Source organism: Pezoporus occidentalis, unplaced genomic scaffold, assembly GCF_034315485.1.
Source record: "Pezoporus occidentalis ecotype Australia unplaced genomic scaffold, CSIRO_AGI_Poc_V1 ctg42, whole genome shotgun sequence".
Taxonomy (NCBI): Eukaryota; Metazoa; Chordata; class Aves; order Psittaciformes; family Psittacidae; genus Pezoporus; species Pezoporus occidentalis.
In genome coordinates, this window is record NW_026915747.1 from 4,949,749 (window position 1) to 4,974,300 (window position 24,552).

A 24,552-nucleotide genomic window follows, 5' to 3' on the forward strand; every position below is an offset into this window, starting at 1 on the left:
AGAGGTATGGAAGCGCCTATACCTCTGAGCCAGGGTCTCCGTGTAGCCCCAGTCCTCCCTCCCTGGGAGCACCAGTGCCCAGGCTGGGCTGGAGTGGAATACCAAAGCAAGGGGATGATTAACAACTTGTGCTTTCAAGTGACCTGCAAATGTACGATCAGTGTGAGGCAGTGGAGAGGAGGAGACGTGGCTGTCACTGAGATTGGAGCAGACAGATGTTTAATGGAGTCCAGGATTACAGATCTGCCAGGCTTCACATGTAATCACCAGCTTCTTAGGTTTCCTCTTTCTTCTCCTCTTCTCCTGGGTCTATTACAGGGTCAGAGGCTGGGGGAAGGGAAGATGGGGATTTTCAGATTGCCAGTTAAATTCCCTGAGATGCCCTTAATATCCTGACCTCTTCCCAGGTGAAACCACAACCTACCAGCCTGGCAAGGAGACGGGAGTGGATTTTTGGTGTTTAAAAGAAGAGGAGCAATGGATTTAACTCCACAGTTCCACCTCCTTTCCCCAGACAGCACGGCAGCAGCCTGTGTTCGGCTCAGAAAGGCCACACCACGGAGGAACAGCACCGCGATCAATAGAGCCAAACGACCTGCACACTGTGTGCCAGGCAGAGCTGTGCCCTAGGGGACACGTCTGCATGGCTTCCCACCCGTCACCCGCTCCCAAGGATCAATAGTCCCTGCTGCTTCCACCCAGGGAATGACTCCACAAATGCTGTCTGCATTTATGAGCATCGCTCGCTATTCCCTCCAGTCTTACACATTCTTTGTCTTCTGTGCAAGGTAGAGGGGAGCTATTACTTTAGAAAGCAGTAGTGTGAAAGTAAGTGAAAGAAGAGCCTGATGAATTAGAAGGACCGGTGTTCCCACTTAAAAACACAGGGGACAGGAGGAGAGAGACCTGGTTAGACTGAATGACCCACCTCATTCCTCCTGTCATGACTCCAGGCAACCCCCCACAACTGTGTCCATCACATGGATGCCTTAAGACAAGGAGTCCCAAAGATGAATGAAACCATCTTCTATGGGAACACAGCACTGTCTAAAGCCTTTGTGCATCCCCCAGCTCCTGCACTGCTTCTTTGAGCAGCCTGTGGAGGAAGCATCCTGGCATGGGAATGACTCTTTGGCAAGCAAGGAGATGAATGCTGACATTAGGCATTCCTGAAGTTCAAGCCAAATGCAGATGCACAGATGGCAGTGTGAAAGCCAGAGTTCTACCCTCAAACATTGGACACGTAGAGGAGGGCATAAGTGTAGAGTTTAGGCACAAATATGCCACCACTGTGACTAATCAGTCCTTTAATGAGAAAGACTGTACCAGGCACTAAATTGTGTTAATGTATCTATGTGGACATAAGTACATCCCAAATACTGGCCCAGGGGTGACTGGGAGATTCAGCACAAACACACTAATCTGTCATAGGCATGTGGCATGACCAAGGATGTGTCACTCAGCCCCCTCTGCTCATCAGCTATGGAACATCACCAGCACTGTTCCAACGCACAGGGTGGTTATAGGAGTTCACATCTTGACAGCAAGCAGGGTTTAGACTCTATCCATGGCTAAGATACATGCATTCAAAGTATTTGAGCAGTTGCAATGATACATTCCTGCCCAGCTGGATCCCAGTGATAAATGTAATGTGCTTGCAGAGAAGTCATTTCTCTGAGATGGGGAAGGTCTGGAAGAGACAGGGTTCTGGAATGGATAAGCAAGGCCAAGCATGAAGCAAAGAGATACCAACCTGCCTTAGAATCATAGAATCATAGAATAGTTAGGGTTGGAAAGGACCTGAAGATCATCGAGTTCCAACCCCCCTGCCATGGGCAGGACACCTCACACTAAAACATCTCACCCAAGGCTCTGTACAACCTGGCCTTGAACACCACCAGGGGTGGAGTATTCAAAACCTCCCTGGGCAACTCATTCCAGTGCCTCACCACCCTTACAGTAAAGAACTTCTTCCTTCCATCCAATCTAAACTTCCCCTGATTCAGTTTGAACCCATCACCCCTTGTCCTATCACTACAGTCCCTAATGAAGAGTCCCTCCCCAGCATCCCTATAGGCCCCCTTCAGATACTGGAAGGCTGCTAGGAGGTCTCCATGCAGCCTTCTCTTCTCCAGGCTGAACAGCCCCAACTTCCTCAGCCTGTCTTCATAGGGGAGGTGCTCCAGCCCCTGATCATCCTCGTGGCCCTTCTCTGGACTTGTTCCAACAGTTCCATGTCCTTTTTATGTTGAGGACACCAGAACTGCACACAATGCTCCAGGTGAGGTCTCACGAGAGCAGAGTAGAGGGGCAGGATCACCTCCTTCAACCTGCTGGTCACCCTCCTTTGGATGCAGCCCAGGATACGGTTGCTTTCTGGACTGTGAAAGCACACTGAAGCCGGCTCATGTTCATTTTCTCATCAACCAACACCCCCAAGTCCTTCTCTGCAGGGCTGCTCTGAATCTCTTCTCTGCCCAACCTGTAGCTGTGCCTGGGATTGCTCTGACCCAGGTGTAGGACCTTGCACTTGGCATGGTTAAACCTCATGAGGTTGGCATCAGCCCACCTCACAAGCATGTCGAGGTCCCTCTGGATGGCATTCCTTCCCTCCAGCGTATCAACCGAACCACACAGCTCGGTGTCATCGGCAAACTTGCTGAGGGCGCACTCAATCCCACTGGCCATGTCACCCACAAAGATGTTGAACAAGACCGGTCCCAACACCGATCCCTGAGGGACACCACTCGTTACTGGTCTCCAGCCGGACATTGAGCCATTGACCACAACTCTTTGTGTGCGGCCATCCAGCCAGTTCTTTATCCACCGAGTGGTCCATCCATCAAATTGATGTCTCTCCAATTTAGAGACAAGGATGTCGTGTGGGACAGTGTCAAACGCTTTGCACAAGTCCAGGTAGATGACATCAACTGCTCTACCCCTGTCCATCAGTTCTGTAGCCCCATCATAGAAGGCCACCAAATTGGTCAGGCAGGATTTCCCCTCAGTGAAGCCATGCTGGCTGTCACCAAGCACCTTGTTGATTTTCATGTGCCTTAGCATGCCTGCCAGGAGAATCTGCTCCAAGGTTTTGCCAGGCACAGAGGTGAGAGTGACTGCTCTGTAATTCCCCGGGTCATCCATTTTCCCCTTCTTGAAAATGGCAGTTATATTTCCCTTTTTCTAGTCGTCAGGAACTTCACCTGACTGCCATGATTTCTCAAATATGATGGCCAGTGGCTTAGCAACTTCATTCACCAGCTCCTTCAGGATCCACGGATGGATTTCATCAGGTCCCATGGACTTGTGTACGTTCAGGTTCTTAAGATGGTCTTGAACCAGATCCTCTCCTACAGTGGGCCCAAGGTCTTCATTCTCACAGTCCCTGCATCTGCGTTCCAAGACTTAGGTGGTGTGGTCAGAGCATTTGCCAGTGAAAGCAAAGAGGCAAAGAAGTCATTCAGAACCTCAGCCTTCTCCAAATCCAGGCTAAATGCGTTCCACATTAAATCGTTCCTTCCAGTGCAAGACTATCAAATTGCTCCCAGATGTCCCCTCCACGCAGCTCAGGCTTGCCAACGTTCCTCTGAATGGCATCAAGAAAACTGTATCTTGGTGTCATCCTCAGGATGGCTACAAAGGGGAGAACAACTCTCCCAAGAAGCATTTCCCTCTCCATTACACACAGCAGAGCTCAGAGTAGCTGATATAGCAAAAGTCCCTCTGAACTTTGGGATCCAGCAAAGCTTTCCAGCTCTGAGCAGGGCATGCGCACCAGCCTCAGGTGACAGGAGAGCTGAGCTTTCTATGGCAAGTGGCAGGAAAGCCCCAGAAGAGGTCTTGGTCTTGGAAATACCTTCAGGACACATGGTGTTATAATGGTTTGGCCTCAGCTGTACAAGGAATTTGTGAGCAAGGTGGGACATGAGTCTAAGTCTCCCAAATCCTGGACTATTGCTCAACCACAAGCATTTTCTCCTTTCCAATGCACTTATTATAGTACTTGTTTTAGGGCAAAGTGGAGCACTTAAATATAGCATCAAATTGGCTTTAAAAAGCATTTCCAAAGCATAAAAAGAGCTTAATTCAAGTGTGAAAAGCCCAAGGCTGAGGGACAATTGGAGATGAAATTCCAGATGCCCACGTATCTCATGGGATGGAGACAGCCCACAGCAGAATTTCTTCCTTTGCTATAAAAGGCTCATTTGGGAAACCTCCAACACCTTGAATTGGTTCCTCACTTCCTCTCTCCAGCTTCCTGAGTTACTTACATCCCTGCTGGAACACACAACCAACCCAGCAGGAAGTAAACTGAGGTTAACCCACCTACCCCTTTATTTATCCCACAGCTTCTTCCTCCTGGGATACCCATATACAAGCAACAAACAAGTTAAAATCCAGCTAAATGATGACTTTCTGCAGTAATAAGCCTTGTGCTGATAAAGAATCAGTTCCAAAGAGTCAGCAGCACAATGCACTGCAGTTTTGCTGGTGGGCCAAACAGCCTTTATCATTCTTGGCTGCGAAACACAGGCACTCGCACAGTGTCTTTTCCATCCTTAGCTAAGCATTCATGCAGGAGTTTCCATCTCTGCAGTCATTTCTCAGAGGGCATCTGACCTTATTTAACAGGCCCTTAATTAGATGAATGCAAATGCAAAGGGAGAGCGGAGTTCGGTGTCTGATATTACTGAGGGCAATGAGTGGTATTTTTGGGGCAGGAAAGAACAGGCAAAGAGAACCAAAGTTGCTTCTGCTGCCAGTTGGGATTAACTGAATCCTAGGAACTGTTCTTCCCGATCTGTTTTGTGCATGGAAGCCAAAGAGCAGGGCAGCTGGGCGAAGAAATGGGCAGTTTAGAGTCCTTTTGAGGATATAAAGAGAGCCTGACATGATGCATCTTTGCAAAGAGAATGTGTATTTTAACTCTTGATTTGGGCCTTTTAGAAGCTCTGATGATCCTGATCTTATCTAGGATGTCAGGCTGGTTTAGGAGCAGGCAGTTACTCCAAGGAAGAGGCTATGTGAGGCTCTTAGTGACATGCATTAGTGGTGGACTTGGCAGTCCTGGGGTAATAGTTGGACTTGATGATCTTAAAGGTGTTCTCCAACCTGGTTGATTCTATGCTGCCAGCTCCCTTCCTTCCTGGCTTTCAGAAGATGAGCAGTGGAGACCTGCAGAAGACCCCACCATCTCCAAAGGCTAAATGTATACAAGGTGGCCATCTTTCACACTGTCCACAGTAGCTCCTTCAACAGGCTGACAGTCAATACTCAAGAGCCTACATGAGAGCCTACATGACAGCAGAGTCAAATGATAGAAATCTGCAAGAACAGTGCCAAAATCTACAATTTCTCATAGAATCATAGAATGGTTTGGTTTTGAAAGAACCTTAAGATCATCCAATTCCAACCCCCTGCCATGGGCTGGGACATCTCACACTGGACCATATCACCCAAGACTCCGTCCAACCTGGCCTTGAACAGTGCCAGGGATGGAGCATTTACGACTTCTTTGGGAAACCTGTTGAGTGCCTCATCTCTCTCACAGGGAAGAACTTCTTCCTTATATCTAACCTAAACTTCCTCTGTTTAAGTTTGAACTCATCACCCCTTATCCTATCACTACAGTCTCTGATGAAGAGTCTTTCTCCAGCATCTTTGTAGGCTTCCTTCAGATACTGGAAGGCTGCTATTTTTAACTGCTGCAGCTTTTAACTCCCCAGGTCAAAAAGTCACACCTATTAGACAATCTCAGCTTTCCATTTTCAAAGAAGATCATTGCTGTCTTTTCTGGTTCTGGCCCAATGATGAAAAACATGTTCTGCACCCAACCTGATGGCTCACATACAAACAAATGCAAATGAAAAGGAAAGAAACCTCTTGAGTTATTTATAAACCTTGTGATCTTGAGCCAGTGTTTCTGGGGACAGCCTCAAACTGAGAGTCCTTTGGAAACAGCCACTCCAAACCAAACAGTTAATGCTAATGGCTATCTTGTGCAAAGCCCACATTTGGAGAAATTAAGCTATAATTAAAGTCAATTTATTAATGATTGCTTTAACTAATTTATAGGATAACATAAGCAGCAGACAAGATTTTAATCAATGGTCATGAAATCAGAAGGAAACTAGCCAGTCCCCCCCTCTTTTGCAGCTAATTTGCACACAATCATTCTGTGTGCAGATAGTGACTCAGCTGCAAAGGGAAGAAGAAGAAATCTCAGGAGACAAATAGGTATAAACCTTCCCTGTTTTAATGAGAAACAGACAGAGAAAGTCCAAACAGAGCCTGTCAACATGATTTGCAATACTTAATTCTTCCCAAATGTGCTTTCTGCCATGCTGTAGTTGAAGTACATATTTATTTGATATTTCATTGGCAAAGTTTAAAAGAGGTCCCCCCCCCAAACACCTATCTGCTTCTGCTATGCATGACCCTACCAGGCTCACCTCCGCCACACTGTAATGGTTTTAGGGAATGATAGCACTGCACAGACGTGATTTATTCTCAGACCATGGATGACTTTGTGCTAGTTACAGGGAAGAAACACACTTTTCCACTGGAGCGTGAAGCTGAATCACCTGCATGAAACAAACTCTCCTGCACAGGGACAGCAAATCTCCTTCCTGGAGTCAAAAGCAGGGTTACTCATACACTGATTGTAGAACAAAGTCTTCCCCAGCCATTAGTAAACCAAAAGTAGGAGGCAGCTCAAAGCCTTGGGAACTTAGTAATAGGAAGTTGGAGCCTCTTGTTGTTTGCCTTCTGGGTTTTGAGCCTTTAAGTTCATTTTCTCTAGCTCTTTCCTTTGATCCCTCTATATGAAAGGGAAAAGCTGAGATTCTCGTGTCTTGGAATTGCTTCTACGTGCTGCGTCAGCTTTGCAACACACCTAACACTGGGAGAGACCAAGGAGTCCAGAAGAGATATTTAGGGTAGTGGAGGTGACCTTTTAAATGCTAGTCTAAAGCCACAACAGGAAAATCAGCATCCTGCACCTCCTGGCATGTAGAGCTGGGCTGTGTGTGAATGCCAACACTTAAGCATCAAGGAAGCAAGGAAGCATGGTCAGCCAGCAGTGTGGGAACAGATGGAAGAGGAGAGAGCAAAGGAACGGGGATGCCAGGGGTAGAGGAGTGGTGGAAAAGCAAGTTAAAGCCTGCAAACGGGAGGACAGGGCCATAAAGAGGGATGGAATCAGAAAGAGAGGTAAGGATAGTGAGAAAGAGGTGAAAGAAGCATCACAATCCCTGCAGAGAGCTCCAAGGAGCTTGTAGACTCCGGCTTTTCAATTGAGAGGGGGAAGAAATTCAGAGAGGGAGTTAGAGGAGAAAGAGGGACCAGAGGAGGCATGTGCATGTGTGGTGAGGAACAGAAGAGATGCAGACAATCCTTCCCCTGCTCCTTCAGCAACATTTCCCATCTGCTCCTCATCCCTTAGATCAGCACATGAGACAGAGGCTCCACAGTGTCTGCACACCAGAAACACAACGGGGAAAAGAAACAGCCCAAGCCTCCAACGTACCCATATCCCTGAGACCCTCCAGGGAACATCTCAGTAAAGGGACAAGTGCTATTCAAACAGGTAAGTAGGGAAATTACACCCCAGAGCAGTTCTCTATTGCCTCTCCCAGGCAAGACCCCTGTCCAGTGTGAAACAACATCCAGCTTGCACCTCATTTGGAGCCTTGGTGAAGGCTGGGGCTAAACAACAGATTTCCTGATAAATCATGACGTATCCCATACATGCGTCAACCCTTCTGTCTGTCAACAGGGACTTGAAACACGTTTGCACTTGAAAGACACGTACGCCTGCACCTCGGTGAAATAATGCACCTTTGTACAGTGTGTCTCCGGGTTTCAATGGCAAATCTTCCCGTCGCTCTCATTCAATCCATCTCCCTATAAAATATGTATTTGTATATAATAGAGGCCCTCTGATGGGGAAATGCTGTTGCATCCTGCTCGTGAGAGCATGGCCTGTCTGGTTAAAGTGCTGCTTGTCACCTCTCAGCATTGAGAGGAGCTCCAAGGGAGGACCTGTTTCAGCCACAGACCACATCTGGACCTGAACTCCCTGGACTCCCCATTCCCTTTTGAGCCCAGGGAGTTCAGTTCCAGATGAAAACCCCCGTGTACAAACCAAGGACCCCCTGATGCACTGAGGAAAGTATTCCCATGCAGATGCTGACCTTCAAAAAGCCAGGGGTTATATTATTTTGGCAGCATGTGAAAGTCTCTTCTTGTAGCCAGATTTATAGCTACAGCTTTTTGATGGTGTTTCATATTAAAGGGTGCCTCGCTGAGCTGAGGCCAAATACCAAATGCAGATAGTCCGGGGCATGGCAAGAGCAATACTTGCTGGGACTGCCAAAGCCATGATAGGACTGGGATAAGCTGGAGAAACTGGCTTCATCACTGGGGCTTCCAGTTGGGAATTGGTGAGTGATGGAGCCAAGGCTCATAAAATTAATGGAGCAGCTACACCAAACAGAATCACTTTTACCCCTGGGGCACAGCCAGGATTGAGCCCAGCAGACAGAGGGAGAAGAGACCTCCTCCTTCCCTAGGGATGGGACCAGTCCTGGTGCCTGTCTGCCTTTGGAAAGGTCAGGTCAAGCTATCACGCTCCCGTCCCTCATCTCCACAGACCTCATAATACCGGGGGATTTGTGTGGGCAGTGAAGAACTCTGATATTCAGTCAGATCTTCATCCATTTATTCAAAGAACTGTATGACATGGCTTGGATATATGGCTATATGGCTATGTAGTTATATGGATATATGCTGGGGAACATATATCCCGATGGATGGGATACATGCTCCCCAAGGCCAGCCCGCACTCCTCCACACTGTTCATGGTCCTGTTTCCAGCAAAGGAGTCCTGAGCCCACTCTCAGCCACTGAAGCCTTATAAATGTTAATTCATTCTAGCACCTGAAGTGGGTCATATCACAAGCACACAGACAGTGACTGGATTGCCACAAACGCAGCCCTGTCATTCACATTGCTTGCTATGTCAAAGATAAAATCAGAGGTGGGCAAAGGCTTTTGTAGTGTTGAGTGTTTCACAAAGCAGGATTGGATTTTAAATAAGAAGTCCATGCCCTTTTCACTAACCTGTCTCATACAAACACTCTTGGGCTTCAAAGATGAGTAGGGGGAAATGGTTGAATAAATCACAGGGGACTCACTGAGTTGTCTATAAGTCTCAATCAACATTCTGTACCCCTAAAATAACCTGCTTAAGCTGTGCTTCAGAATAACCAACCACAAAATGAATCTGCTCACGTTGTAATGGTCAGTAAAGTGCAGGTACTCAATGTAACAACAACGATATATTCTTGGAAGTTCCTGGAGGAAAACCAAATTGCTCTCCTTGTCCCAGATTTCATATTTGTAAGGAAATGAGTGAATGAACAGTGCTGTCCCACTGCCCTTTCCTAAGGAGAACCGAGACAGCTCCTGGATGTGATGAGAGCAACCAGCCCAAGGGAGCCAAACATCTCATCTGTGTAAATCTGAAGGGCTGAAAGGTGGTGGTATCTGAGGTGACCTGTTGCCAAATGGGACTGCACAAATAGACACTAAGCAAATCAGAGAATTGATTATTGGTGTGTTGCCATGCCCAATGGCTTTGACCATGCAAGGAACCCCGTTCTAATCTGAGTAAAGAAAAAAAGACCCACATAATAAAAGGATGAGAAAAAGGGACAGTGTCTTGACCGAAGTCACACAGGAGCTTGAAGCATCACCTGCCTCCAGCTTCCCACTCCATCCCAACAGGTGACTGGGACTGTTTTCACTTCAGCATTGGAGGTGACATCCCATCCTTGCACAGCATGGAGCAGATGAGAAAGCGATCCCAGCTCTGTTGTCACATCCTTTCTCCTGTATTATTGCCAACTCAGCCTCTTTAATAAGAAGAAGGTACAGAGTTGCTTCCCCCCCTACTCCAAATATCCATACAAATACCCACAGCTTAGGGGGAGAGCTGGACACATCACAGAGGCACAAAACTTTTACAATAAAGTGGTTCAAGCAAAAGAAATGACAGTCACAGACTGGAAACTACAACCCCTCTACTTTGTATGGGGGAGAAGAACAGCCAGCCTGCCACATATGAGCTGCAGGACCACAGCAACCCCGCTGAACACCTCCCTCCAAAACCCACTTGTACTCCTGCCTTATGAGCCAGGAGAAAACTCCTAGCTTAGGTAAAGGGCAATCATTTCAGTGCTAGCCACAGCCTGGAAAACAGCCATCTGAAGAGGATATGAGGAGGGACATGCAGGCATCCTCCAGGCAATTCATGAAGCCAATAGGAAGCATATGAAGTGATGGTTTGTTTTTGGTGCCACTTATATGATCCAAGGCCAGGTGGGTAATACTTTCTCAGTGAATCACTGAACTCTAATGTGTGGGTGAATGTCACAGTTGGACTGGTGGCCTCCACTGAAGTTGCACTGTAGGGCACCTGCCATCACCCTACCACAACCCCTTATTGCTCCCTTTTTTATATGGATCTAAAGCTCCTCATGAACATGTATGAATCGACCAGATAGGATAACTCAAGTAGCCCTGTATGTCCAGCAGCCTAACTACATACAAGGGATTTCTTCATGCAAAACTAGCTCCTTCTCCTCCCACTCCAAGCATCAAACTTCCTAAGGCCAAGCACTCTGCTGAAATCAGCCAAAATTCCATGTTGAACACCCAGATTGGTCCTTCCCTGGCATCATCTGCCTGTTGGTATTTTCAATACTACTACTGAATAACACACCAGGAACGTCATACCAAACTTGGCCTGCACCCTGGCAGGCAGCATCCGACACTCTTGATCAGTGTCTCAAAGAGGCTTCATGTTCTCCAAATGCTCCAGGTGATGCCAAGTGATTCAGCGCTGTTAAACTTCTCCGTATCTGTGGCAGATGTCGACACAGTTTGAATGGGGGTGGAGAGCAATGTGGTACGCAGCAGATGCAGTAGCAGCTCCTTGTCATGTAGCCAGTAGGACGTGTACTGCATAAAGCAACACTGGAGGTGGTTTCTGCCCCCTTAGTTTTCTGCCCCAGAGATGCCCTCAAAAACTGCATCATTGTATAAATACAATGGTTTCTAAGGACAAGTTGTCACGAGATCAACAACGGAGCACATCTTTGTAGTAACCGTATTTACTCACAGAACATCGTGTGCAATTCTGATGTCCATAGCATGAACCACAATGGACTGACAGGTTTCTTACCTGCTTCTCAGACATGATGTAGAGGTGCTCATGATCCACTGAGAAAGCCATATCTCGCAGTATGGGACCAGTATCCACCACCTGCACAATCTCATACTCCAGTGTGTTCTTGGTGGTGCCATCCACACGGATCTGCAGAGCAAAACCAGGCAAAGAACATGAGTATTTTTCCTCTTTCCATGGAGATTGTGTAATAATAATTGGAGGAATGTATTGTGGTCCATGTCATTTGGAAAACAACCAAAAGCGAACCTTTCCCCTGCATCCTCACTTAAGGATAAAGCAGGTTTAACTGCTGGTCCCATAAACAGGAAAGCACTTCAGAAGAACAATCCAGACCCTGCTCACATTTATCTGGCACTGTCACCATGTTACTGTAATTGCCTGGACAAATCTACTGAGCTGAAAACGATGGCACAGAAGGCAGAATCTGTTGTGATGATGAGCAGAAGATAAAGAAACACAAAGAGTCTGCAGGACTGACTCACTCAGATGATATTATTGTTCCTATTGCTAATATTCCATAGGGCAATATATTACTGCGGATTGAACAATCCAACACAGGCTATTTCTCTTGTTTATTATATATATATCAGATATTGAAATCAGTCCTGCACAAATATGGCACCTTATGATTCCAGACATATCTCATAACAGGGTGTCACTTAGGAACATCAATAACTGGAATTAAGAGAAAGAACAGGACACACAGTCCCACTCTATCCCTGGCAGTGACCCAGAGAAAATGCATAAAACACCAGAGTTTTCCTTTCCTGTCTAAACCAAACTTCTAGAGATGGGGCTCAAAAGCAGCTGGAGAAGGCTCGTAATCCCTTTCAATCTATAATTTCAGTTCAGGATAATTGAATCATAGAATCATGGAATAGTTAGGGTTGGAAAGGACCTTAAAGTTCATCCAGTTCCAACCCCCTGCCATGGGCAGGGACATCTCACACTAGACCATGTCACCCAAGGCTCTGTCCAAACCTGGCCTTGAACACTGCCAGGGATGGAGCATTTATCACTGCTTTGGGCACCCTATGCCAGCACCTCAGCACCCTCACAGTAAAGAACTTCTTCCTTAAATCTAACCTGAACTTCCCCTGTTTCAGTTCAAACCATCACACCTTATCCTATCACTACAGTCCCTGATGATAATCTAGCTGTCAGGTCCTTCTTGATCTTGTGAGGTCCTGTACTTCAACAAACCCATGGCTGTGTGTTTCAGGCTTGCAGTCACATTCCTTATCTCCCTTGCTATGTTTTCAACATATTTCCTTTCACTTCTATCCTTCAGAAACACAGCACCTTTCCCTCGAAGAAACTACGCTGTAGTAGATCTGCTTCATGCTCCACATCATGACCTCAACACTTTCCAAACCAAAGGTTCACATCTATGGTTTTTACTTGAGCAGTTCAATAGCTGAGCTAAAAGCACCCTTGCCACCCAAAGGAAATAACAAGCTGTGGAGAACTTATGGTACCAAGACCTATTCCCACTGTTCTCTGGCACAGTCCGTGAGCTTGTTCCTTCTGTATCAACCTTTCAGCCAAGAAACTGAGTGTAAATCGCTTCTGTATTATAAAGGCAAAAAGAAAGGAAAAGATGGGATGACAAAGGGTCTGGAAAGCCAGTATGAGCAAAGAGCAGCAATGATATACAAGATTTGTAGCATATTCTTATACACCACCTGCTACATGACAACAAAGAAACCTTATTCCCAAAGGAAAGACGGGGGAAATGAGGCAGGGAGGAGTTAAAGGGTATGGAGGATGCTCAGGGATGCTCAGATCCTATGTGTTATCCATTAAACTCCACAGAAGTGGGTGCATGTGCAGGCATTGGCTTTTGGGCTGGTCAAATGACACCAGGGGGCCTGCAGTTAGTTTGTCATCTTGATGGATCTGGCGATGACAGCAACACGTCACAACGTCAGCACACCAAGAGGTCAGAGCCTGAAGCCCAGCACTGGACATCCATGCCTCCCACTGCCCCTCACTGCCTAGGAGGAAAGGGCTCGCTTGTGTCCACGGTCCGTAATGGATGAATTCAGCTCCTCAGGGCCTCTCTTTTGAGGGTGGACACTGATGTGATTCACCCATGAGGTCAAGAGCAAAGAGGCCAACAGGCTCAGGATGAGCCGTTGCCCTCAAGACAGTCAGGAGAAAGGAAGGAGATAGAATTGCTGCGGGCTGAGAAACAGAGAAGTCTCCCTGTTGGGTTTCTACCCAGGGCATCTCAAATGCCCCCATAGCAGGAGCCTTTCCTGTTTCCCATGGAGACTTCCCTGTGCCATATTCTCACTCTCGGGGAGCAACGCTGAGCTTTGCCTGCTGCTTCAGCTCCGTTCAGCTCCCCCCAGTCCCTCGGGGCTGCTCATCCCCATCAGAGGTCTGCAGAAGATCCTCGCTCTCACTGTGCTCAACAAACCTTCCATCTCTGCTGCTTTGACCTTGATTTCGCAGCATCGCCAGGGTCAGATCTGCAGGCTGCTAGATATGTAAGCAGCCAATTATCACCCCAGGGCTCAGTCACCGTCCTCAGCCTTTGCCAGGCCCCATTAAAGGAGGAAGAGCTCAGAGATGGAAGAGGCAGGCTGGAGGAATAGGCAGCTGGAGTTAACAAACCGCTCAGACAGGAGGCACAGCTTACCCCCCAGGGAACCCCCCTATGCATTTGGTGCAGGTAAAAGACTGCAGAGGTTTCACACCAGGCAAGCAGAGCTACTCGGAAGCGATTTAACAGCTATTGCTGGCCTAATTGCCTGCAAAAAGTCATTATTTTGCAGAGGGGGAGGAAGGAACAGGGCTCATTCCACCCTACATGTGCAAACAGACACACGTGCGCTCATGCACGCACAGTACAATGAGTGCAGAAACCTCTCTCTTTAGTTAAAGCTAAGGGAAAAGATAGTTCAGAAGAAGACCAGAAAGTCTGGCAGACATCAACAGACCCTGTGCCAGCAAAGAGGTGATTATTGGAGCTTGCAGCCAAAAGTCTGGCCCTTAACTCAAGCCATCCCTTTACCTGTCTTGAACTCTAGCTTACTTACGTTCAACCCCAGGCACAGACCCCAGAGGATCCTCACCTTCCCAGCATTCTTCACAGCCCTGAGCATCAAACAACACAACAGCAGTTTCTCTTTGAGAGAGATTTATTCCTGGCTCCCAGGCACCCATTAGAACCAGGGCAAAATAATCAAAAGAAGAATCTGTGAAGGGGAAATGAGAAGATTCCCATCAAAACCTGCAAGTGATCACCACTAAAGCAGGGACACAGATACAGGCTCTAGTCAGAAAGCTCCCAAAGTTGCCAATTGCAGGGAATTTGGAGCACGCACCAGCAGTTTGCTCTGTTCCTGCTCTTCTTTGCTGGCATGAGCCACAAGCCCCATGTGAAGCTGCTGTGCTGGGATAGATAAGAGTTTTCTTTGGATGAAGTATGGGTATTCTTATAGTCAAGATGGTTTTATCAGGCTGTGGAATTAGAGCCTGACTGACAGTCCAGATGAGATTTCTCCTTGAAACTGCCTGTGAACCATGAGCACCTCTGCAAGACAAGAGAAGAGGGGGCAAGGAGTGATGGAGATAACTCCAGGACCATACGTGAGTTTCAAAGTGCTCAGTCTCCTACAACCACTATTAACAGACGTATACACTGCTCCACAAACAAGCCCATCACCTCCACGTCAGTCCTGGACACACCTTGGACCACAGGATGCTCTCTACTCAGCACCAGAAGCTCCACTGCCCTCCTTTAACCCAACACACACGTGTGGAGCTCCCCAAGACAAACGCTTTCAGGCTGCATGTTAATCCTGCTTCCTGGGAAGTTGAATTCACTGGGCTTCAAGCTGCAATGCTGGCTGCTATTAAAACATCAGCACGATGCTTCCGAAGGTCAGCTACCAGGGGACCTCTTCTGGCAGCTGTTTGTTTGTTTGTCTGAACATTATCTAGGTCTGGCTGTTTATTTACATCCATTGAAGTAGCAGACAATAAATACTCTCTCCCAGTAGCAAACAGATGCTTGCACTCGAATGTTCTGGCTACAGCTGACTTCAAAACGATCTCCTTAATGAGCAAACAACACTATTAATCTTTAAAGACACAGGCTCCGGCCTTCCATGAGCTTCTATACTGGCCATGGCTAGCCCCACAGGCATCCTGGCAAGCAGCCCATGGAGCTGGTAGATGAAAGAAGGTAAAGGATACCTTCCATCACTCGACTGGTGCTTTTCAGCATTATCTCCTAGCTGCTGTGGGGTCTGCAGGAGGGTGATGCTTGAGTCTCCCAGGCAAGCTGGTGGCAGATGCCTCAACCACACTTCTAAGAGGGAGGTGGGGTCATATGGTTATTGAAGAGAAGTGAACAATAAACCCCTCCAAGTCATGGGCATGGGCTCAAAAGCATAAATGGAAAGCAGTGGGGTTGGAGGACAAAGGAATTGGTGCTATCGAGCACTTGGCCCCATTGCTGGAAAATAAACCATGAGCATGGCCAAAAGCAGGTATCTTTAAGGTCACCAATAGAGAGACTTCCAGACTGGAGCATCAATCCTCTCCCATAGTGTGAGAGCACCACATACCTCTGTTAGCCTGTTATTCCTCCACTAAGCTGGATGGGGACAGTCCCTGTTGGAAAGGCTCATTGTGCAGTGGAGGTTGGGTGAGAAAGAGGTGAAATGACCAAGCACGCCAGCAGCAGAGATGGGAAAAGCTCTCCCAAACAATATGCCTACGTTATCAAATAGCATAGTGTAACAGGAGTTACCTGTCAAAGGACACTGTTTCTGCTAAAATCCAGCATCCATACTAGGTGTACTTCAGGAGCTTTACTTCAGACCTATCAAAGCCTCATCCCAAAGACTGAATCAGTCTTTGGAGCCTGTTAACATCATGCAGTTTTATTTTACCCAAGAAAAATCCAGTTCATACACTTTAAGACAGCTCTTCTGTATAAACCACAGCAAATGAAGCACAGACAACTAATTGTCTTCAGACTCACTTTAGAAACACACTCCTGAACCAGGTCTCCTTCTACCACCTCACTTCTATTTTACTGTCCCATATTAGGCTGGTCACTAGCAGCAAAAGAATGGCTTATTTCTGTTGTGCCAATTGAGCTCATTTGTTTCCTACTGCTCTAAAACCATCACCTCCAGCCCGGAGCATCATTCCTGGCCCACCAGAGTCAAAACAAGACCTCTCTCCATTAATATCTCTTTATAAAGCACTGAAAGCCTGGCTGGGATCAGGATCAGGCTGGACGGCCAGGCAGGCAGCAGGAGCAGATGCTGGTTTGATAATAGTCATTACAAATAATTAAATGAATAACTAAGTGGAAGAGGAGCTTGGTGAACCATGGCTCACTCAGTCAACCCATCCCTCCCCTCCACTCTGCTTTTGTGCAGCGCCAGCAGCCCTGGGCTGATGAAGGTAAAGGGAATTTATCATCACCATCCCAACGCTTCCAGCCAGTGCTCCAGCAGCTCCTGCTCAAGTCTTGCTGGTGGTTTATTTTGGCCATGAAATAGCCTCAGTTACCTAGAGCAGGGATTAAATGGTTGCCAGACCCGTCAGGACAAGCTCCATCCTCCCCATACCCCATAGCATCTCTCCTTTGTCCTCCCTGCCTCTCCTTCTCCCAGGACTTCCCACTGAAATCACCATCATTACTTCTTGCTAGTGGATTAAGGATCTGCAAACATCATTTCTAGGAGATCCAAGCAGTCCTGGAGCCTGGCACATCAATCCAGGCTGCTCTGAGCAGTGCCCAGCCACAGCCTTACAACCGCACAGGGGCCTCTAATAGTTCATTGCTTTTCCAATATTAGTTCCTCCCTTTTTGATGGTCCTAATGTTCCCCAGTGGATGCTGTGACTGCTGGCTGCTGTTTCTGGCATGGAGAGGGGGCAAAGACAGAGCAGACAGCACATATCTAATGTCAGAGCATTATGATGATCATCTATTTCTGCTTTTGCATTGATTTGGGCTATGTGATGTAGCTCTATTGATCTCGGCAAAGAGGGGGAAGAGGCTAGTGACATTCCATGTTCCTCCTCTATCCCTCTGTTTTGGCATGTGTTTTCCAGTCGAATAATCTGCTCTAACTTGCCTAAAGCCTATTAAAATGAGATCAATTTCTAATAAAACACGGCATTTCAATAACCCCATCTATGTACTGATCCAAAAGAACCTTTAGAAACACTAACTGAAAAAGCAGGGGCTGAAGTATCTCTTTCTCATGCCTAATAGTCAGCAGCCAGCAGCATCTCTTGTACAGACATTTGAAGGTGCTGCTTGCACGGACGATGCCAACCCATCCAGATACAGATCTCAGAGCACCTTCAGTCATATGGAGAGCAAGATATGGAAAACCAGGTGTTTAGTCTTCCAAGCACTCTTGCTTTCAATGCTGTCCTGACCCCAATGTGTCATGGCAGCAACCACTCTCACCAGAGGTGATCCAGCTGATCTCGAGAGGAGAATCAAACCCAATTTTTTGCTTCCAAGGTAGATCCACACCTAAATTTGCCGTTTCCCTCCAGGTTTTACCCTGGCAAAGCTCATCTCTTAAGCTCTGTCCCATGCTCATCAGTGTCTGTGTGATCACTCATCCAACCGTATCCACAGACCCGAAGTTGTCCACACAAACATACCCCTTGCAAAAGGCATCTACAGGCACTGGATGCTTGCTCCACACATGTCCACCGGAGCGCACACATCCATCCACACAACAGAAGGGGCAGCAGAGCAGGTTGGTTTTGCAATCCCTTAACATTTCTTTTGTCCAGAAGACCTAAATCTTGGGGTTAGCAAGCAAGCAAGCAAGACTTACTTGCCACAGCATTGCAAAGGCCAAGGAGAATGGTTCTTTCTCCCTTCTCCATTCACACAGCTCCCAAGGCCTTTTCTTCAAGCAGCAAACAAAGGGTTTCCAAGAAAAGAGCTTCCCTAGAATACTGTTGGCTAATCCCTATCATCTGCAGGCACTGCACTGTAATCCTTCCACCACATACACTTGGCTGGGCTCTGGCAGGGAGCACGGGTGGCTGCGCTAAGGAAGGGCACAGGGTCTAATCCCTGCAGAGGAGTCACCCAGTGACCTCTCATGTAATCCATCCAGGCTGCAAAATCAGGTCAAACAGGTGTGCCTGACTGCTGGATAGGAGATCTCCCTCATGTTGGGGCACAAGAGGATTCCTCTCACTTCAGAAGGTCCAGGAAAAACAGGACAGAATGTTGATGGCCATCTCTTTCCCTTTACTAGAGAGACATGGGTCACTATGCCTTGATATGGTTCTTAAATGCTCCAGTTTAATGGCAGGTCACTGCCTCATAATGGAGCAAACATATAATGATCTCAGATGTGATGGAATGAGCCTTCTGCTTTGGGCCAAAGGGTCTTTCAAGCCAGGACACAAACTCCTAGCTAGCAGAAGTCTCTTCTGTTTCATAGTCCACAGCATGTGACTTCTGTGCCATACCACTATGGTTCCCAAGCAATATTGATAGAAAGATACTGGTTGCAATAAATTTATGATGTAAATGAGACATAAATAAAAGACTAACCTTTCAGTGTGGGCTTGAAGAGCACCTAACACATTGGGTTTATGACTGTTGCTCCCAACACCATAAAAGCAATGATTACAGCTTGAAGTGTGGCCAATCATAGAATCACAGAATCACAGAATCAGCTGGGTTGGAAAAGCCCTTTAAGCTCATCCAGTCCAACCTTACCCCAGCACTGCCAAGGCCACCACTAACCCATGGCACTGAGGCCTCGTCTCCACGCTGTGTGAACACTTGCAGGGACGGTGACTGCAGCCCTGCCCTGGGCAGCCTGTTCCAATGCCTGAGCACCCTCTGAGGAAGGAATTGTTCCTCAGCTCCATCTAAACCTGCCCTGGTGCAGCTTGAGGCCATTTCCTCTTGTCCCATCCCTTGTTCCTTGGGAGCAGAGCCCAGCCCCTCCTGGCTCCATCCTCCTCTCAGGCACTTGGAGGGAGCCATCAGGTCCCCCCTGAGCCTTCTCTTCTCCACACTGAACCCCCCAGGTCCCTCAGCCCTTCCCCATCACACTTGTGCTCCAGGCCCTGCACCAGCTCCACTGCCCTTCTCTGGCCCCGCTCCATCACTTCAATGTCTCTCTTGCAGTGAGGGGCCTGGAGCTGAACACAGGATTGGAGGTGCTGCCTCACCAGTGCCCAGCACAGGGGGATAATCACTGCTCTGGTCCTGCTGTCACACTGGTGCTGATACAGCCTGCACCTCAACTGCAGGGCTCACCCTAAAGTGAAACAGGTACAGAGAAGGAAACAGAGGGAAAAGAGTAGGAGATGACTTGGTCCTTCCTCTCCCTCACCAGGGAGAGCACATCAGGTGTATGCAGCTTTCACATTCCTTAGCCAATTGACCGATGACATCATTTTTGAAAGCAGGGTTTACACAGGCTCCCCTGGCGCTCCCTGATTGATAAATTAGACACTCATGAGCCACGTGCTAATCAATGCAAATCATTAGTTTGTAACAACACAAGGCAGGCTCCACAGAGCTCATTTTTCAAGGTAATGGCCTGCCAAGTGCTCAATGTTCAGCAGCAAGCCCTGCCAGGAGATCTATTAACAGCCTGCTGGCACTCACCTATGGCACCAGGCTGTCCAGTCCCCACCAAGGACCTGGTTGTGTTTCTCCATGCAAGAACCAGAGCCCTGAACCTGCTATTCCTCCTCCTTTCCTTCCCCATGAGCCATCAGTGTGTGCTTGAGCCCAGAACCCCCCCGTGTGCTGGGCTGCACCCCCAAAGCGTGAGAAGCAGCTCAGGGAGGGGATCCTGCCCCTCTGCTGTGCTCTGGGGAGACCCCCTCTGCAGCCCTGATCCGGCTCTGGAGCAGCAGCACAAGAGGGATGCGGAGATGCTTTCGGTCAGAGTGGTTCTGACTGAGATTAAGGGAACAGCAATGGAAAAAGAGGAAAGTATTAAAATTACACTTCTACATGCAAAAGCATGGGTGGCATCTCGTGAGACACAATCCAAAATGCTTGCCTGACTCTGGTCAGTTCTTAAGTAAGGGTCAAACTGCAGATAAAAGCAATGCAGCCCAGCAGAAAGACTCAAAGCTCTGTCTGCGTTTGGTCCAGAAATACCCAGAAACACAGCGTGTGAACAGGACCGACGACAGACAAAGATCTCAACACAGTTGGCCTTGAGTACAAATCCTTACATGGGAGAAGCTTAGTAATTGAGGTAGATAGATAGTAAAACGGGATGGCATGAAGACAAATGGATCACCACATGGGCTGGATCATGAATACAAGTCCTTTATAAACGTCTGTTCGTGGGGCTGGTTCCTCCCAGAGATGAGCTCATCCCTCTATGCCGGGAATGCGGTGACCCGGAGGGCTGGAAGCAGAGCAGCACCACAAAGGGCCCTTTGACTGCAGCCAGACAGGGTGAGCTTTGAGACACCCACAGGTCCTCATGACACTGGGTCACTTGAGAGGAAGCCAGCTGCCCTTTGGCAATGGGAAGCACGGAGACCCGGGCATCCACATGGACACATGGGCAGGAGAGCACACTGCGGTACATGGATCGGCAAGGGCAGCACAGCACACATGCAGGAGGGCGGAGGGCACCCAACAACATGTGAAGACACCCGACAACACATGCACCTATGTGCACACACTGTGCCCACCAAGGTTCATCTACCTGGACTGAGGATGCTCTCCCCAATGTTCCACAAGGTCCTGGTCATGAGTAAGGGGGTATGAGTGATGTAAAGATGGGCACATGTATACAACTGAGTGTGTATTCACACCCAGCACAGCATTCCCACCAAAGAACCTGCTCCCTGTAGCAGACAACACATGGAATCTGTTCTGAATACAGGCATGTACACACACCTTGGTGGCTCAGTGCCCTATGCAGCTCCAGGCATCAGTGAGGGCAACAAGCTCAATCATAGCCTGTCGCATTCAATCTTGGAGATACACAGATGTATTTGCAATTTCCCTTTACAGCGTACCAGAGGCAGACCAAAGCTCTTGCTTTGCTGAGGATTTGGGTGGTTTTGCCACTTTCTCTATAAAAAAGCAAATCAGAAATAATATCCTAAAGATTATATCACTGGTCAAGTAAGATTCTCTATTCCTGCACCAATATTTGCGTGAAGCGCGGATGCTAAATGACTACAGAGAGATGCAGAGAGTGATGGACTGTGAGTGTATAACTGAAAACAGAGAAATCTCAGGGCTGGAGCTCTTTGCTAAGAGCTATGGGCTTGGGTGGGTGGATGTGGATGGAGTGCTGGCTTGGGAACGGTTCCTGTCAGCAATGTGGGGATCTGTTATCTCCAAGGCCAAGGGAAAGGGGAACCTGAAAGAGAAGCTCTCCAAGGAAATCAGCCAGCCCAGACTCCCTCTCCAGTCCCTTTGTCAGCTGACATCCCTGGGGCTAAGGTTGTGATAATAAGGTCCCACATATCTCTGGGTCTCAGCCTCACTGAAAGGGCTGTGCTCTGCAAAGGTTATTGTAATTCAATTGCTGACCCTTTCAGCTCCTGGGCTTCTCAATGCCAAAGTGACCTATAAAGAACTTAATATCAGATAAAAGAAACATCTCTTGAAGCCTTTCTAACCTTCATAATCTATGTTTATCCACAAGAAAAAAAGAAGAGAATGAGTGAATGCTTATCTTCCAATATTGCCTCAGATAAAAGGGAATTACCATCTGGGGACAAAGCTCCACACTTGCCCTCATTCCCCTTTCGTGCAAGCAGCCAACTGATCCAGTGCTGAAAGAGCAGACGAGGCCTCTTCCATTCACTTCCCACAGACCCATGCTCCATTGAAGGCTGCTCTCACCTGCCAGCTCACCAGCAGTTCCTCTCCTTGTCTCTGATGTCCAACTAAGGGATATGTCTCTCTGCAGGCCAGCTTTCTCACCAGTCATAGATTATAGAATCATAGAATGGTTTGGGTTGGAAGGGACCTTAGAGCCCATCCAGTTCCATCCCTCTGCCACAGGCAGGGACACCTTTCACTAGACCAGGTTGCTCCAAGCCCATCCAACCTAGCCTTACGCACTTCCAAGATTAAGGCATCTACTTCTCCAACATATCCTCCACTTTAACAGCAAGATTGTAAGATAGTCCTAACCAAGTCAGTCCCAAATGAGAAGCAGTGCTCCCAGCAAGTGCCATGTGTGCTCAGCTGTGTCTCACTGAAGCCTTTGCCTTCCCAAGGCTTCCTCTCATCTCCCATCAACTGATCCTTCATTATTGACTGATATCCATCCCATCTGTTGGTCTCCTCCAACATCACTTGGCTGGATTCACCTGCAGATTCCAGCGCTGAGCTACAAGACTTTCCTAGTCACTACCTAATGGAGGGGCAGCCACCACCCCAAACTCCTGGAGAAATGACTACATCAAACACATCCCTTCTCAGTCCTTTCCTCTCCACCTCCTCTATTCAAAAATGGGTTGGAACTGGATTATTTTAAGGCCCTTTCCAACCCAAACCATTTTGTGATTCTATGATTCTATAATGAATTACACTAGAGATCACTGGATATGGAGCAGTGGAGCAGTGAATAGCAACAGTTCTCCTTCCCAGCACCCTCCTTTATACAGCCTCTGACTCCAGCCTGTCCTGGTAACAACAAATGGTCTCTGTTCTCCTTCATCCTTTTCTTTAGCTCCAGGGTTAGAGCAAGGGACTTAGACAAATGGGAATCTCAAACCTTAGCTAAGCTATGAACAGGCCATATGACTTCAGAGATGTCAGCTGCCCTGTCAGTGCCTCAGTTTCCACATCTTTCACTGAAACACTTTTGGATTGGGTGATTTTTAGGGGAGAGCTTCAGTAGCTGCAGGGAAGATTAAATGGCTGTTCCTGAGATATGAAGTATGGACCTAAAAAATACTACCAAAGTAGCATTCATCACTGTGCATTCCTCAGCTCAGAGAGTGACACAGGGGAGAGCAGCAGGTTTTAGGATCGCACACCCATGGCTCTCAGATCACTATTGGGGCACCTCCAAAGAGGTCTGGGGAGAGTAACAATTGTTTGGTATTGGAAATCTTCAAATGGAATGTATTATGTGACGTGACGTGAGGGACCTGGGGGGTTCAGAGTGGAGAAGAGAAGGCTCAAGGGGGACCTGATGGCTCCCTCCAAGTGCCTGAGAGGAGGATGGAGCCAGGAGGGGCTGGGCTCTGCTCCCAAGGAACAAGGGATGGGACAAGAGGAAACGGCCTCAAGCTGCACCAGGGCAGGTTTAGATGGAGCTGAGGAACAATTCCTTCCCCAGAGGGTGCTCAGGCATTGGAACAGGCTGCCCAGGGCAGGGCTGCAGTCACCGTCCCTGCAAGGGTTCACACAGCGTGGAGACGAGGCCTCAGTGCCACGGGTTAGTGGTGGCCTTGGCAATGCTGGGGTAAGGTTGGACTGGATGAGCTTAAAGGGCTTTTCCAATCTAAACATTTCTATGATTCTGAGTTCCAATAGCATAAGAATAGCACGTATCTCCAGACCCTTATTCACAGGGGTTCCTTGTACATCCATCAGAATTAGCCAAATGTGTATTCAAAGCCCTTAATTGAATTATCCAAAAGTAATTTGAAGGAATATAAAAAGAATGGCATAGTAGGCACATTTTTAACGCTTGTAAATCACCCGCCAGGACCATCAGTATAAGGTTTCCATGTATAAAGAGGCAAAAGACGGCAATGCAGCAGTTAAAGAGTGGCAGGAAGTGATTTCCTCCCAGCCACGCACACCCCTGACTGCAGATAATCAGCCCAGGTCTCTGGAAGGGAAGCTGACCACCCCATGGAGGAAACAGAGCCTTCCATGAGCACTTAAAAGGATTAGGAGGTCTGCTGGGAACTGTCCTAAAGGAGCTGTATGGCACAAAGGGCAAGGCACAAGGCATGATCAAGAGAGAATTAAGAGTGTCAGAAGGATTTAGTGGGTGAGTGCTGACATATTATTCCACTTAGACAGAGGCAGGGGACTGCTGGGGGAGGAAAAAGGCTGCCTGAGCAATGGAGGTTGAGGTCTGGTTGCTGAGCTGGGAATCAGACCCTACATCAGACTGTCGAGCAGTTTAAGTTGCCCCGTCAAAAGAGTTAGAACTGCTTTCATGAGTCTAATATGATCATATAGCATTGAACCAGCCCAAAAACCTCTCACCAGACAGAACTGCAGGTGAAATGTAGGGAAATTCAGAAAGCAGAGGAAAGATGAGCACAAATGGAGTCCTAATGCAGCATCTCTAGGGATGCTTTGGCTGAGCC

General features: G+C 47.8%; 1 protein-coding gene across 3 annotated transcripts in view; it reads right to left on the reverse strand.

Moving 5' to 3' along the window:
• The window catches only part of PLXNA4 (plexin A4), a 467,834-nt gene that overhangs the window by 228,764 nt on the left and 214,518 nt on the right, over positions 1–24,552 (reverse strand). For all 3 annotated transcript variants that reach the window (XM_062634250.1, XM_062634251.1, XM_062634252.1), the window contains exon 4: positions 11,249–11,380. In XM_062634250.1, the coding sequence (XP_062490234.1) occupies positions 11,249–11,380 (132 nt within the window). The remainder of the gene's footprint in view (positions 1–11,248; positions 11,381–24,552) is intronic.